Raw genomic sequence first — 14,092 nt, 5'->3', positions numbered from 1 at the left:
TATCCTGCCATCAGCACCTCCTTAATGAGATACTAATTAACCTGCACAAATCTTCTTTTCACATCCCTGAAGCTCAGCACTCCATTGCTGATCGCGGAGAATAAGAAATAACTTGGCATTTGCTGCTTAGCTATTTATTGCGCACAACAAAAGCCGGGAACAAATGGCCTGCAGTAACACACAAAGTGAAATGAAGAGAGATTTGTGGTCATCACTGTGTCCCACTTTTTCCTGGAGGACTAATGATTGCTTAAATATAGCTTTCCAAAGTCCAGGTCAAATATAGCCTTCTAATGAAATCCACATTAAGCCAGTCTAATGTCAATGTTACTTAACCAAAAGTGGACCACTGCAGATAATGGTTAATGATTCTTACTTAACTAGACAGGACTAATTTTCTCAGTTTTGGACAACCACAATAGAACCAGTGTCCTGGGAAAATACCATCAACATTTATCTTTCCATCCACTGATCCAGAACCAGAGGAGGAGGAGGAGGTTGGGATGCTTATCTTATACACCTCTGCCATTTTCCCTTTATCATACAGCTGAGGGAAGACCCACCCTCTCCTAGAAGAATGAAATATTTGGAGAAATATTAAAAAGGCAGATTTCCCTAAAGGAGGAATGGAGAAACATGCTCTTGGAGACAGAAAGAACACCCCCCCCCCACCTTTCTTAATAGTACACCCGCAGATATTTTTTGCCCGTTAAGAAAGATTGGGTCATCCTATCTACAAAAGACCTTCAGCTCCAGGATGATGGGATTAAGACATGACCCTCCAGGACATAATAGGATTAACCCACTAGCACCACAGCTCACTACATTGCACAATCTCCTAAAGACATTGTATCAGAGTCCAAACTTCAACCAAACCTCAGACAACCTATAAAGCCAGCTGTGACCCCTCCAACAGCCAATAGAATACATGTTCTTGCACAGGAACAGGAAGCTCAAATGCAAAGCCCAACAGAAGGTATTAAAAACCTGTTCTGGCCCATCAGCGGCCTGTGCAGCTAGTAGCTGATTCCGACAGCGAGGAGGCTGGTGTGGTGCTGCACCAGCAGCCTGTGCAGCTAGCACTCGAGTCAGACATTGAGGAGGCTGGAGAAGATGTGGTGCCAGAGGCAGGGATTCAGCCAGGGCCTTCAGAACCTCCAGAAGCTCCCTTAAGTGAAGAGGATGAAGAGGAGGAGCCTTTTCTCGATGCTCGGGTGCACAGAGCTGCCAAAAGGCAGGAGTGGCTCCTCAGGAGGAGGTCTCCTTGAGAGTAAGGCTTGGGGCTAATTGGCCACTCCCTTAGCCTATTTAAGGAAGAACGCCGACTGAGGCAATTTGCAGGGAACAACTTCGTTCACATACCTTCGTGTCTCCGCCTTGCTTATCTTATCAGGTTCCTGAAAATTGCTTCTGGGCATTCTGCTAACCACAGTAAGCTTTCAGTTATTATTCTTTGAATTCTTGGCGGCTGTTAATGCAGTTAATTAATCTGGAAGATTGGAAAAATCTCTGGCCTGGATAATGGTTGAAAAAGGACCCACTGGGTCTGGGTTCTGCCCGAAAGAGCTGTCGCCCATACAGTGAACTACGTCAATCCTGTCTCCTATACGATGTAGGAAGCCGTTGTTGTAAAAGACTGATTTAATTTAATAAACTAAGGTTTGAATGGACTTTGTGTGTGCTGTGTTCTTTGGGGCAGAACAAAACCCCTCATTCTCAACTCCATGTGGTCAGCTGCCCAGAACCAACCATGTGCTTCTGCTTCATCAATAAATGGACCCCCTTTCCAATCAGCCTCCATTTTGTCTCCAGTGCCTTTCTCCCGGCTTGGAACTTGAACCAAATGGATATTTCTTCCAACACAGCTGAGTAACTTTCTACCAACAAGGAGTGGGACTGTTGTTGTGGGCTATGTGTTGGCCATTGGCACAGACAAGATGGAGAGAGCCCCAAACGTATCCTATTTGTTAAAACCTGTCAGTATCACTATATTTCAACAGCGGTTTCTTTTCTCCGCTCAGCTGATCTACGATCTTTGTAGAAAGGGAAGAAAACCAGGTAGGGTTTCTTCAAGCTGCACAGAAGGTAGCCAACCGTGAAAGCAAACCTGGATTCCTTCCAGAAAAAAAAACCAAAACGCACAATGTCAGCTGTAGATCAATAAAGACTACCCGCGGAGGCTGCCAATGATGACAATAGGAAATCTGAGAGCCTTGGATCCTGGGGAGGATGGGAGGAATGATCTGGCTGAAACAAGATCTGGGCCTTCTCCACAGGCAGTTTAAGGTGAATATAGATCCAAAGGGAAAGCTGGTAAAACGTTCTACAAGTCACGGTAGAATGACTTTAAAGCCACAAAAGTCAACTTGGTGACAGCCCTGAATATTACTGAATCAGCATAGCAGTTACAGGTAGTCCTCGATTTACAACCAGGGTGGATAAAAATCGATTATTTTTTTAAAAAATAAATAAATTAAAAAATGGATTTTTTAAATAATTTAAATCGGATTTTTTAAAATTTAAATTGGATTTTTTGATTTTTATCAAATTTATTTTAATAAAATGCTTTTGGAGTAAAAATCTATCTAAAGATAGTTTTCTATTTAAGATACATTAATAATTTACTTTATTCAGCATGAAATGGAGCTTAGTTATGTAGCATGAGGCGGTACCGTTTCTCCCAAAATAAGACATCCCCTGATAATAAGCCCAATCGGGCTTTTGAGTGCATGGCAATAAGGCCAAGCGCTTATTTCAGGTTTCAAAAAAATATAAGACAGGGTTTTATTTTCGGGGAAACACAGTATATTCTGCAATATTGGGACTGTCGGTGAGTCAACAGCAGGCCAGAAGAGGAGCTGCTGCGGGAGAGAGATGATAGTTGCTCCTTAAAAATTATGATTTAAATCGAGTTGATTCAAATCAAATCACTTTTTACTAGTGATTTAAATCATGATTTAAATCAACTTGATTTAAATCAAATCCACCCTGATTGTTATTATTAAGGTAATGATTATTTTTCTCCTTCCTAAGTACAACAGAAAAGTTGTCCAAATATGAATGATTAACCTATTAAACTGGGGATTAAAAAAACTAATATGAAAAGTTGTTATTCTAAAAATCTTCATCTACTTGCATATTAAAGTTATACCAGCAAGAATTAGTCTTTATGTAGAAAACTATGATTTAAATCAAGCCTTACTGACTAGTGATTTAAATCGTGATTTAAATCAGTTTGATTTAAACCAAATCCACCCTGATACTCATCATTTGTTAATAGACAGCTTACATAGAATAACAATAGCAATAGCATGTAGCACCATGTAGCGGGACCAAGAAGGGCCTTCTCCGTGGTGGCTCCCTCCCAGTGGTGAAATCTGAACCAGTTTACTACTGGTTCTCTGGCTGGGCACGTGCATACGCAGTGTGCACCATGCACGCCAAAAGGAGGCATGGGGTAAGTAGAAAAGCGCGGGGGTGGGGGTGGGATCATCTGTGGCGCGCAATCTTTTTTTACTTTTAAAAGCATTTTTTTACAGCCTATTCGGCCGAATAGGTTATTTAAAAAAAATGCTTTTAAAAGTAAAAAGGCTCTGACGATCAGGCAGCTCAGCTGGGATCGTCAGAGTCTTTTTTTAAACTTTTAAAAGCATTTTTTAAAAGTAGCGGCAAGTGGGTAAGCGGGCCATTGGGTGGGCATGAGTGGGAGGGGGGAGGGATTTTTACTACCGGTTCTCCGAACCACCCACCGCCATTGCTACTGGATTGGCTGATCTGGTCTGAACCGGGAGCATTTCACCCCTGCTCCCTCCCTGTGGAACATCACCCCTGCAGAGATAAGATTGGCCCCCCACTTTGACATTCTTTAAAAGGCCCTGAAGATGCAGTTTTGATACTGAATCTGGAGACTCCGAGAATGATATGGAGCCCATCAAGTGGCTCGTTTGATTGCTGTCACCATCAAGCGAGCCAGGATTGCTCTGTGTGTGTGTGTGTGAGAGAGAGAGAGAGAGGGCTGTTGCTTTTTTATTGTCCTTGTATTGGGCTTTTATCTTTGTAAGCCAACGGGAGTCACTGTGAGTAAATTGGGTGGCCATAAACATTTTTTAAATAAATAAACTACTTAAGAAAGGGAAACCCTGCTCTCGTTTGGCTTTTCAGGTTTCAATTTTTCTGGGCTTGTCTCTTCCTGCTCCTGAGATTGACAGGTGAGCTAGTTGCCATGAGATATGGTGGAGAGAATTGACGGCTGGCCCCATTTAGCTTAAGGTTAAAAAGTAAAGTCAACTTGACTTTGGCTGACATGTCCATGCAGGAGTGTTTTTTTTGGCAAGTGATTTCCATTGCCTTCTTGGGGGATTTTTTTAAAAAAAATTCCCAGTCTACCCCACAGCGCTGGTCATGTCCCATCCAAGTATCAAACAGGCCAGATTCCACTTAGCTTTCAGGGTTAGACAAGGTTACAGAAGACTTAGCCGAAAGAAGGTTGGCCAACAGTCACTCAGCTCTCCAATCTGCATTGTTTAGGAAAGTGAAGTGGAATCCTTTATCCTTAGATTAGAATAAGGCAGGAGAAAGAAGATCCACTTTCCCACTATATGTGAACTGTGGGAATCAACTCTCTGCAAAGTTTTCTAAATGTATTGGGCAATTAAAATTTGAAGATTTGGAGAACACCCCCTCTTCCAAGAGGGGGGTGCTTCTCTGTATCCATCCAAGCGACTTCTTTTTCAATTTTTTTTATTACGCCTTTATTATTATTTTTTCATAAATAATTCAAGGCAGCAAACATATCCAATATTCCTTCCTCCTTCTATTTTTCTTTGTCCTTTCTGGGTATTTTAGTTTCTTTTTCAATTTGGTTCATTTTGGATTTCTGGACCTTCTAAGCCAGGGGTGTCCACCCTGAATAACTTTATTTTTATTTATTTATTTATTTATTGCGATTTAGAATATAGAACATAGAATAACAGAGTTGGAAGGGACCTTGGAGGTCATCTAGTCCAACCCCCTGCTCGAGAAGGAGAGTCTATAACATTTCAGACAGATGGCTGTCCAATTTCTTCTTGAAAGCCTCCAGTGATGGGGCACCCATAATTTCTGAAATCAAGCTGTTCCAGTGATTTATTGTTCTCACTGTTAGGAAATTTCTCTTTCTTCTAGGTTGCTTCTCTCCTTCATTAGTTTCCATCCATTGCTTTTTGTTTTGCTTTCTGGTGCTTTGAAAAAGTCTCCTCATCCCCTTATCTTTAGCTGGATGGTTCATGCTGATATACTTTGGTAGTTACTTTTCTAAAAGTAATCTGATCATGAAATTAGATAATTCTGCTACCATGTTTCCCTGAAAATAAGACCCGGTCTTATATTTTTTGGGGCTCCAAAATAAGCACTAGGACTTATTTTTGGGGAAACACAATTTCAGGGTGATCAGGCCAGCTGCGTGCTCCAATCCCAGCATGCACACAAGAGGTAAGGCTTATGGACTTCATGCCCGCTGGGAAATTCTGGGAGTTGAAGTCCACAGATCTTAAAGTTACAAAGGCTGGACAGCCCTGTTTCTCAGTACTTTGAAAGAAGATCCAATCCATTTGGAGAGGAATTAAAAACAAATGAGATTGTTTTAAAAAATTAAATTGTGTTAATTAAATCAAACTGTCCCTGTGGACGGGCTCTAGCACTAATCCGAAAGCTCGGAAGACTAAACCTCTGGTCCAGGGTTTGAAGAACCCAGATAGGATCCTGCAACATTATCCTGGGACACGTATATTTGCCTTCGTTCGTGAGAATTTAAAACAGGAAGGCTGCCTGTCGCACTTGGTTGCAGATAGCAAAACTTCACGCAGGATAAGAAATTTTTCCAGAAGATGGAAGGAAAGAGAAATGGAGAGAGGAAGGGAGAGAGGGGAGTGGAGTGGGGTGGAGAAGAGGAGAGGAGGAGAGAAAGGCCGAGAGAAGAGGAGAAGGAAGGAGACAGAAGAAGAGGGAAGGAGAGAGGGGAAAGGAGAGAGGGAAGTGGATGGGAGGAGAGGAGTAGGAGAAAGGGGAGGAGAGGGAAGTGGAGAAGAGGAGAGGGGAGAGGAGGAGAGGAAAAGGGAGGAGAGAGAAGGAGAGAGGGGAGAGGAGAAGGAAAGAGGGAAGGAGAGGGAAGCAGAGGGGAAAAGGGAAGGGAGGGAAGAAAAAGGAAAGACGGAATGAGATGGGCTGTTGTTGTAAAATGTGATGTATTATAAAGGAAAATGTACAACAAAAACATTTTTTAAAAAAAGAATTCCCCCCCCCCCAAATGTATTATTCCCCCCACCCCTCAAATCCTCTGGGAAAGAAAAGCTCTAGCCTAGCTTTGTTCAGCAACAAGCAAGGAAAAACGCATAATCCCTGCAGGCTTCTTAATTATGGGAGTGGAAGTCTGTTAGAGGCGCCTGGTAGCAAAAGCTGTCCTATAAATTTCTAGCTTCCACAGGTAAATAGTTAATTGTGCCTGACAAGAGAAGAAAAAAGTCTCAACAACGAAGACAAGCCTGAATGTTAAAGAGGTTAGGCAGAGGACATTCCACGTCCTAAAGCAATCCTATCTGAATTGATACTGGCACCACAAAGCGGAACAACTCTTTCCGAATGAAGCTGGACATAAGGAGAAGCTGATTGATTATGCTTTGTCTAATGACAAGGCCACTTGGATTTGTTCCAGCCAGTATCAATTCGGATAGGATTGTTTGGGATCTACCAAAAACAGATTCCTGGAAGAGTCTGCCTTGCTATTGTGAGCTCAGAGTTGGGTTGAAGAGATCTAGGACTTAGCTTTGCTGGCTGGGGAATTCTGGGAGTTGAAGTCCGCCAGGCTTAAAGTTGCTAAAGTTGGAGATCCCCGATCTAGGATACATTCACAGCAGGGTGGATAAAAATCAATGTTTTTAAAAAAAAAATAAAAAAAAATCAGATTTTTTTTATTTAAATCTGATTATTTTATTTAAATCAGATTTTTTTTGATTTTTATTGTATTTATTTTAATAAAAAACTTTTGGGGTAAAAATCTATCGTAAGATAATTTTCTATTTAAGATACATAAATAATTTAGTTTATTCAGCATGAAATGGAGCTTAGTTATGTAGCACAAGGCTGTATATTCTGCAACACTGGGACTATTGGTGAGTCAACAGCAGGTCAAAGGAGTAGCAGAGATGACAGTTGCTCTTTAAAAATTATGATTTAAATCTAGTTGATTTAAATCAAGTCTTTTTACTAGTGATTTAAATCATGATTTAAATCAAATCCACCCTGATTCACGGTCTGTGTAAATTGAAAGAAAACTGAAAATTGAAAGACGTGAGCAACAATCTTGTTAAGAACAATGCTGGACAATGAATACCTATAGAATAAGAGGTGTCACTGTACAGAGGGACATCTTTAGCTTTCTGTGCTATATCGTGTGTGTGTCTTTGTGTACCTTTGAGTAAGTGTTGACTCAGATGGGTGGGGGGAGGCGGCCAGGGGAGACTGATCCAGCAGACTTCATGCCTGAATTGTCAACAGGCACTCTGGATAGTGAGATGGGGGAATGTATAAACGTAAAGAAATCATTAAAACCATTAAAAGAAATCATCAAAACCATTAAAAAGTGAAAGTTAGAATATTTTGGACATGTGATGCGACACCTGGAAAAAATACAGCGTACTTCACTCCAACAAAAGGCAAACGAAGTCCATGCAGAAGAAGAACATAATAGCTTCAAAATCTAAGGAACTGGTTTGGACAAAACTCAGCAGCACTTTTTCGTGTGGCTGCTGATAAAAATAGGATCGTCAGCATGATTGCTGGCGTCCGATGACGGATATGGCACAAGAAGAAGAATAAACTTAATAAATAAAGTAGGTGTGAAGTTTCCGAAAGAAGTATGACTAGAACTCACAGTCCCCTGGATTCTAGACATGTGCCTCTGAAGAACTTCTAGCCTAGCACTTTTGAAGGATTTCAAGTCACACACACACAAAAAAAAGCACAACAAAGAATGTTCTTTCTGCGCCAATTCAGAAAGCTCAAACTGCCCAAGGAGCTGCTGATCCAGTTCTACAGAGGAATTATTGAGTCTGTCATCTGCACCTCTATAGCTGTCTGGTTTGATTCTGCAACCCAATAAGACAGATACAGACTTCAGGGATAATTAGAACTGCAGAAAAAACAATGGCTACCAACCTGCCTTCCATTGAGGACCTGTATACTGCACGAGTCAAAAAGAGGACTGTGAAAATATTTACAGACTCCTCACATCCTGGACATAAACTGTTTCAACTCCTACCCTCAAAATGATGCTATAGAGCACTGCACACCAGAACAACTAGACACGAGGACAGTTTTTTCCCAAACGCCATCCCTCTGCTAAACAAATAATTCCCTCAACACTGTCAAACTAGTTATTAAGGCTGCATTACTGTTAATCTTCTCATCGTTCCTATCATCTCCTACCACTTATGACTGTATGACTGTAACCTTGTTGCTGGTATCCTTACGATTTATATTGACTGTTTCCTAATATGATTTGATTTCTTATTTGTACCCTATGACTATCATTAAGTGTTGTACCTTATGATTCTTGACAAATGTATCTTTTCTTTTATGTACACCGAGAGCGTATGCGCCAAGACAAATTTCTTGTGTGTCCAAACATACTTGGCCCATAAATTCTGTTCTGTTCTGTTCTGTTCTGTTCTAGTCTATTCGCATTAAAGTGCCCATGCACATTGCTGTAGACCTTATATAGCTGGAGGATAGAAAGTTAATGAAGTCTGCCTTAAAATTCAGAACAACACAAATTGTCCATATGGCTATCAATTATAATGCTCCTAATTTCACATATTCAGGATCCTCCTCCTTTCCCTTGGATATAAGTGGAAAGAAGCAAGCTAAGTTCTGACCAGAATAATATGTGTAACTGTTAAACGTTTTCCATACACGATTCCTTTGCGTATAAGATTTATTTGTACCTTCTTTTCAATGGACAGAGATTGGGTGAGTGGGGTGGAGAATGGAAGAGAGAAGGAAATGAAATCAAACACTGCCTAAAAATGATGGTAAGGTCTCACCCACCCACCCAATTCTGTATTCCCCAAACCAGAGATGGAATAGACTCCATACTCGTAAAGCAATCTTCCTTCTTTAACTGCTGGTGCTTTCTTAATTATTGAAGATCCAGATGAAGGGAAGATGTATAGGACAGAGGTATGTGGAAAGTCATTGAAAAGTTACACAATAGCAACACTATTTTTGCAAGCGGTACAAAGATCATTACGTATTTTGATCAACAGCAGCAGCAGAGGCTCAAGCTGAACAGAACAATCACATTTGCACTAAAAAGAATTTTTTTCCCCCTTCCCTGAGAAAAAAGAAGATTTTCTTTCTCTGGACACCCCTCCTACAGCACACAGAAAACATTTATTAGCAGGACAAGACAAAGCAAAGCAAAGCAAACCAGCAAAAAACCAACTAAAATAAAAAGCAAAATATCTACGATAAACTGTTTTTGTCTGGATGGGTTAAAAATTATGTACCAGCAAAATACCAGGTAGTTATTTTGTTGCTTTGTTTATTATACTTAACTTGTTTAGGGGCTTTGTGCATTATGCAAGCCACAAATATGGGCTAATTCAGAAACCCGGTTGGATGAGTGCTGCCAGAGGATTATATGACTTGGTCAAAACCAGCCAGCTACGGATGTGAAGATTGCAACAATTGCCCCAAATAGCACATTTCTGATTAATCACTTGGCCCAGAGTCTATGTGCTCAGTGAATCTTTTATGTTTACCTTCTTCATAGCATCTCTGCCAATTTGAGGCTTATTCACAGATTCCCAGTAAAAACCATGAAATAACTCGTGTCCTTTAGAGTCAAGGCTTGAAATGGTGACTCCGTGAACATATTCAGAGGGTTTAATTGGCAACAAAACTGTTTTCTTTTGACTTCTTCCAGGATATTATTTTTTTTCCCAATTTCTCAATCCACTCTACAGATTGATCTACTCTACAGATTGATTTACAATTTACTTGGCAGACTTTCTCATCCAAGTAGGTCTCAGCCTGTTCAGCTTTTGAAGATCAGTCAAAGCTCATCAGTTGGCTTAATCAATGTGGCCCAGCCTAAAGATCATCACTCACACACACACACAAATCTGTGATGGGGATAGGTGGGTTTAAGAAAGAGTTTCACGTGGAGATGGATTTTTCTCAAACTTTTCAAAGTGCCCTCATTTTTTTGAGCTTGGGCCTAAGAACCGCTATTCAGATATTCACAACAGCAAAAATCAAACTACCTAAGTCGCTTTATTAGCCCCCAAGCAAACAGAGTGAGATCCCCCAGGCAACAAGCTCATTTTGTACACAAACACAATCTCCTTCAGTCTTTGACCAAACTGGGATGGTGAAAATGCACCCCAGATTCACTTCTCTTAAGGCTCAAAGGGACCCAGCAGAACACAACTGTGTTGTCAAAAGTTCCACAGAGCTCCGACACTCTTCTGCAAGTGTGAAAACCGAGAAACAAATAGTGGGGAAGGGGTTAATCTGACATAACTTCTCTGGATACCAAACAAAACCGCAAAAGGAGAAGGGGTTGGGGGTTAAGGAAAGGCAACCAATATGCAATTCCTGGAAAAAAAAAAAAAACAGAAGCAAAGCTGTATACCACTCGGTTCCTCCTCAGTCCCAACCATCTCCTAAAGTCCAGAAAATGCAAACTCAACACACACAAATACCTTTTAAAATAGCGGTCACCAACTGGTGTTCCGCGAGAAAATTTTGGTAGTCCGCAGAAAATATTGGTAGTCCGCATGTTTTATATTGCACTAAATACTATTTATCTTTTTTTAAAAAATTCATATTAGTGGTCCATGGGATTTAAAATTATGAATTGAGTGGTCCCTGAGGTCCGAAACATTGGTGACCCCTGCTTTAAAATGTAGGGTACTAAATGGGGGGGGAACTGGGGAGGGGTCACCAAAGGACACTGGCAAGCTGGCTACAATCTCTGGAGCTATGGGGTTTTTTTGCTACTTCTGGTCGAGGGCATTAGGTGGAAACCTCTTAAGAGGCATTTCCCCACTTTCCTTCTCTTTTGAGGGACTAAAGAGAAGATATCAGGGTCAAGCAAAACTCTTTGGGGTGACTTTCCTTCGATCTTGCTTCCCAGGATAAAGCAGGTTTCCTTCGGGTTGCACCCAGGGCAGCCTCTTTGCACGGCTCCCTTGAAAAAGGGCAACCCCCCCCCCAAATTCATGCTGCAAGCCGATAGAAAGTTTGCTCAGCCTTAAAATCCCCAAAGGTCCCTGGAGCAACAGCATACAGACGTGATCTCTCCAGCTCACCCGCCTTGCCTTTTATTCCCTTTACGCCACCTTGCCCCAAGCCGCTTCCTCTAGGATGGTGGCAATTGGCAACTCCAATCGGGCCCATCCTAAAGAGGCGATGGGTGCTGTAGTCCCAGGGCACCCAGCAAGGGGGGAAAAAGTTGCAAAAGACAATGGATGCGCGGCCAGGATTCTCACGTGCCCCCCCCCCCAATACCCCATTCCTTGTGGCTGGCCACAAAACAAGGCATTCAGCCGAGAGGGTGGGGGGGGGAAAGAAAGAAAGAAAGAAAGAAAGAAAGAAAGAAAGAAAGAAAGAAAGAAAGAAAGAAAGAAAGAAAGAAAGAAAGAAAGAAAGAAAGAAAGAAAGAAAGAAAGAAAGAAAGAAAGAAAGAAAGAAAGAAAGAAAGAAAGAAAGAGGCTCAGTGGCCAAGACACTGAGCTTGTCGATCAGAAAGGTTGGCAGTTTTGGCGGTTCGAATCCCTAGTACAAGTCTCCTGCGTGAACAGGGGGGGGTTGGACTAGACGACCTCCAAGGTCCCTTCCAACTCTGTTACTGAATGTGTTACTAAGACACTGAGCTTGTCGATCAGAAAGGTCGGCAGTTTCGGCGGTTCGAATCCCTAGTACAAGTCTCCTGCGTGAACAGGGGGTTGAACTAGATGACCTCCAAGGTCCCTTCCAACTCTGTTACTGAATGTGTTACTAAGACACTGAGCTTGTGGATCAGAAAGGTCAGCAGTTTCGGCGGTTCGAATCCCTAGTACAGGTCTCCTGCGTGAGCAGGGGGGTTGAACTAGATGACCTCCAAGGTCCCTTCCAACTCTGTTACTGTTACTGAATGTGGTACTAAGACACTGAGCTTGTCGATCAGAAAGGTCGGCGGTTCGAATCCCTAGTACAGGTCTCCTGCCTGAGCGGGGGGGGGGGGTTTGGACTAGATGACCTCCAAGGACCCTTCCAACTCTGTTACACGGTTAAAACTATTTGCCCCCCCCCTCAAATCCCAGAAGTGGCATTAATGGCAGACCATCAAAAACAGACCCACCCAACCCAGTGGAAAAAAAAAAAAAAAAAGGAGACCCGGGGGAACAGGGGGTGGGAGAGAAGAAGGAGAGACCCCTCACCTTTGCCTCTGCACCTCCAAAGGTAGCCCTCCTCCTGCTGCTGCTGCTGCTGCTCCTCCTGCAACAGAGGCGCCCTGGGTGGGGCTCAGCAATCCGGGGGGCGCGATGCCCGTCTTGGGGGCTCCCACCAAGACCCCCGCCAGGGCGGCCGGGCTGACAGCGGCGGCGGGCACCGGGCAAAGCGGGCTGCCCAACAGCAGCTGGGGCAGGAGGGCAGCGGCCGCGCCCAGCCCGCGGGAAGGGTCCAGCTCAGCCGTGGAAGGCAGCAGGAAGCCCGGCGGGGGCCCGTGGGGGCCCGTCGGCAGCAGCAAGCGGGGCGCGGGCTCCGCCGACGCCGCCCCTCCTGCCTCTTCCTCCGGGGGCGGCGGCGGCGGAGGAGGAGGCGGCGGCGGCTGAGCCTCTCCCGGGGCCGGCGAAACGGGCTGCTGCTGCCCCTGCGAAGGTTTGCCGGGCGCCGGGCACGACGACGACGACGGTGGCGGCGGCCGCCCGTCCAGGGAGATGTTGTTAAGGAAGAAGAGGGCGGCCTGCCTCCGCCGGGCGTCGCCGCCCCGCTTGCGGGCCCCAGCCGGCGCTGCCTCCGGAGGCTCCTCTTGGGGCGGCCGGCTCGTCGGGGAGCCGCACGCAGCCGCAGCCATTCTCCCCAGCCGCGGCAGCTTTGCCCCGCAGCCGCCACTCGCAGCGGCGGGGAAGCCGTCGGCCCGCCGGCCGCCCGCCCCCAGCTCGGGCGGGTGGAGCGGACTCGCGCTTCCCCTCCTTGGGCCGCCTCGGCCCGGCTAAGGGATGTGGCTCAGCCGGCGCCTGGCCTGCCATTGGCCGCGTCGCGGCGGTATGTAAATACGGACGCTCTTCGCCGCCTCTCATTGGCGCGCCGACGGTCCTATTGTCAGCGCCGTTCTGTTTTTCCTCTCCTCCTCCTCCTCTCCCCACCCCTCCACCCTTTCCTTCTTCCTTTCTGTTGAACGCGTCTTCGCCAGGTCCTAAAGGCCGCCGGGTTCAAAGGCCGCGAACGTTTTCAAAGGGGGAAAAAAAAAAAAAAACAATAGCCGTCAAGAAAGTTCAATTGCCTTTTGGGAAAAAAAATCCCAAAGGTGCTTTTTTTTTTTTCAGGAGGCAACTGGACTTTCTTGGGTTTTTTTTTTTTTTTTTGAAGACGTTTCGCTTCTCATCCAAGAAGCTTCTTCAGCTCTGATAGGATAGTGGGGAATGGAAGGATTTATATTCCTTGCAGACAGATTTAGCAGATTTAACAGAGTTGGAAGGGACCTTATAGGTCAGTGATGGCTAACCTTTTTGCTGTTGTGTGGCAAAAGCGGGGAGAATGTGGGGAGATCGCGCACACATGACCCCTCCCCCCCGTTCCCTACGCTTTTGGCATGCAATGGCAAAAAGGTTACCGGTGGGCCCAGTAGGCCTGTTTTTCGCCCTCCCCAGGCTCCAGAGGCTTTCTTGGAGCCTGGGGAGGGCGAAAACGGCCTTTCCCGCCCCCATGGAGGCCCTCCGGAGGCTGGAAACGGCCCATTTCCTGACTTCCAGTGGAACCGGAAGGCCTGTTTTTCGCCCTCCCCAGGCTCCAGAGGCTTTCTTGGAGCCTGGGGAGGGCAAAAATGGCCTTCCCGCCCCCCAGAGAC

At 44.6% G+C, this 14,092-nt stretch overlaps 1 protein-coding gene across 2 annotated transcripts in view; it reads right to left on the bottom strand.

Annotated features, from left to right (window-relative positions):
• CABLES2 (Cdk5 and Abl enzyme substrate 2) overlaps positions 1–13,296 on the bottom strand; it is a 65,173-nt gene extending 51,877 nt beyond the window's left edge. Inside the window, exon 1 of one of the 2 annotated variants that reach the window (XM_034433152.3) lies at positions 12,462–13,296. In XM_034433152.3, coding sequence (XP_034289043.2) covers positions 12,462–13,099 — 638 coding nt within the window. In that variant the 5' untranslated portion in view covers positions 13,100–13,296. The remainder of the gene's footprint in view (positions 1–12,461) is intronic. The other variant, XM_034433151.3, reaches the window with a different exon arrangement.
• Positions 13,297–14,092: the final 796 nt, after the last annotated feature.

Source organism: Pantherophis guttatus, chromosome 3 (genome assembly GCF_059756535.1).
Source record: "Pantherophis guttatus breed Tessera chromosome 3, ASM5975653v1, whole genome shotgun sequence".
NCBI classification, from domain to species: Eukaryota; Metazoa; Chordata; class Lepidosauria; order Squamata; family Colubridae; genus Pantherophis; species Pantherophis guttatus.
This window is presented reverse-complemented; position numbering and strand designations above follow the sequence as displayed.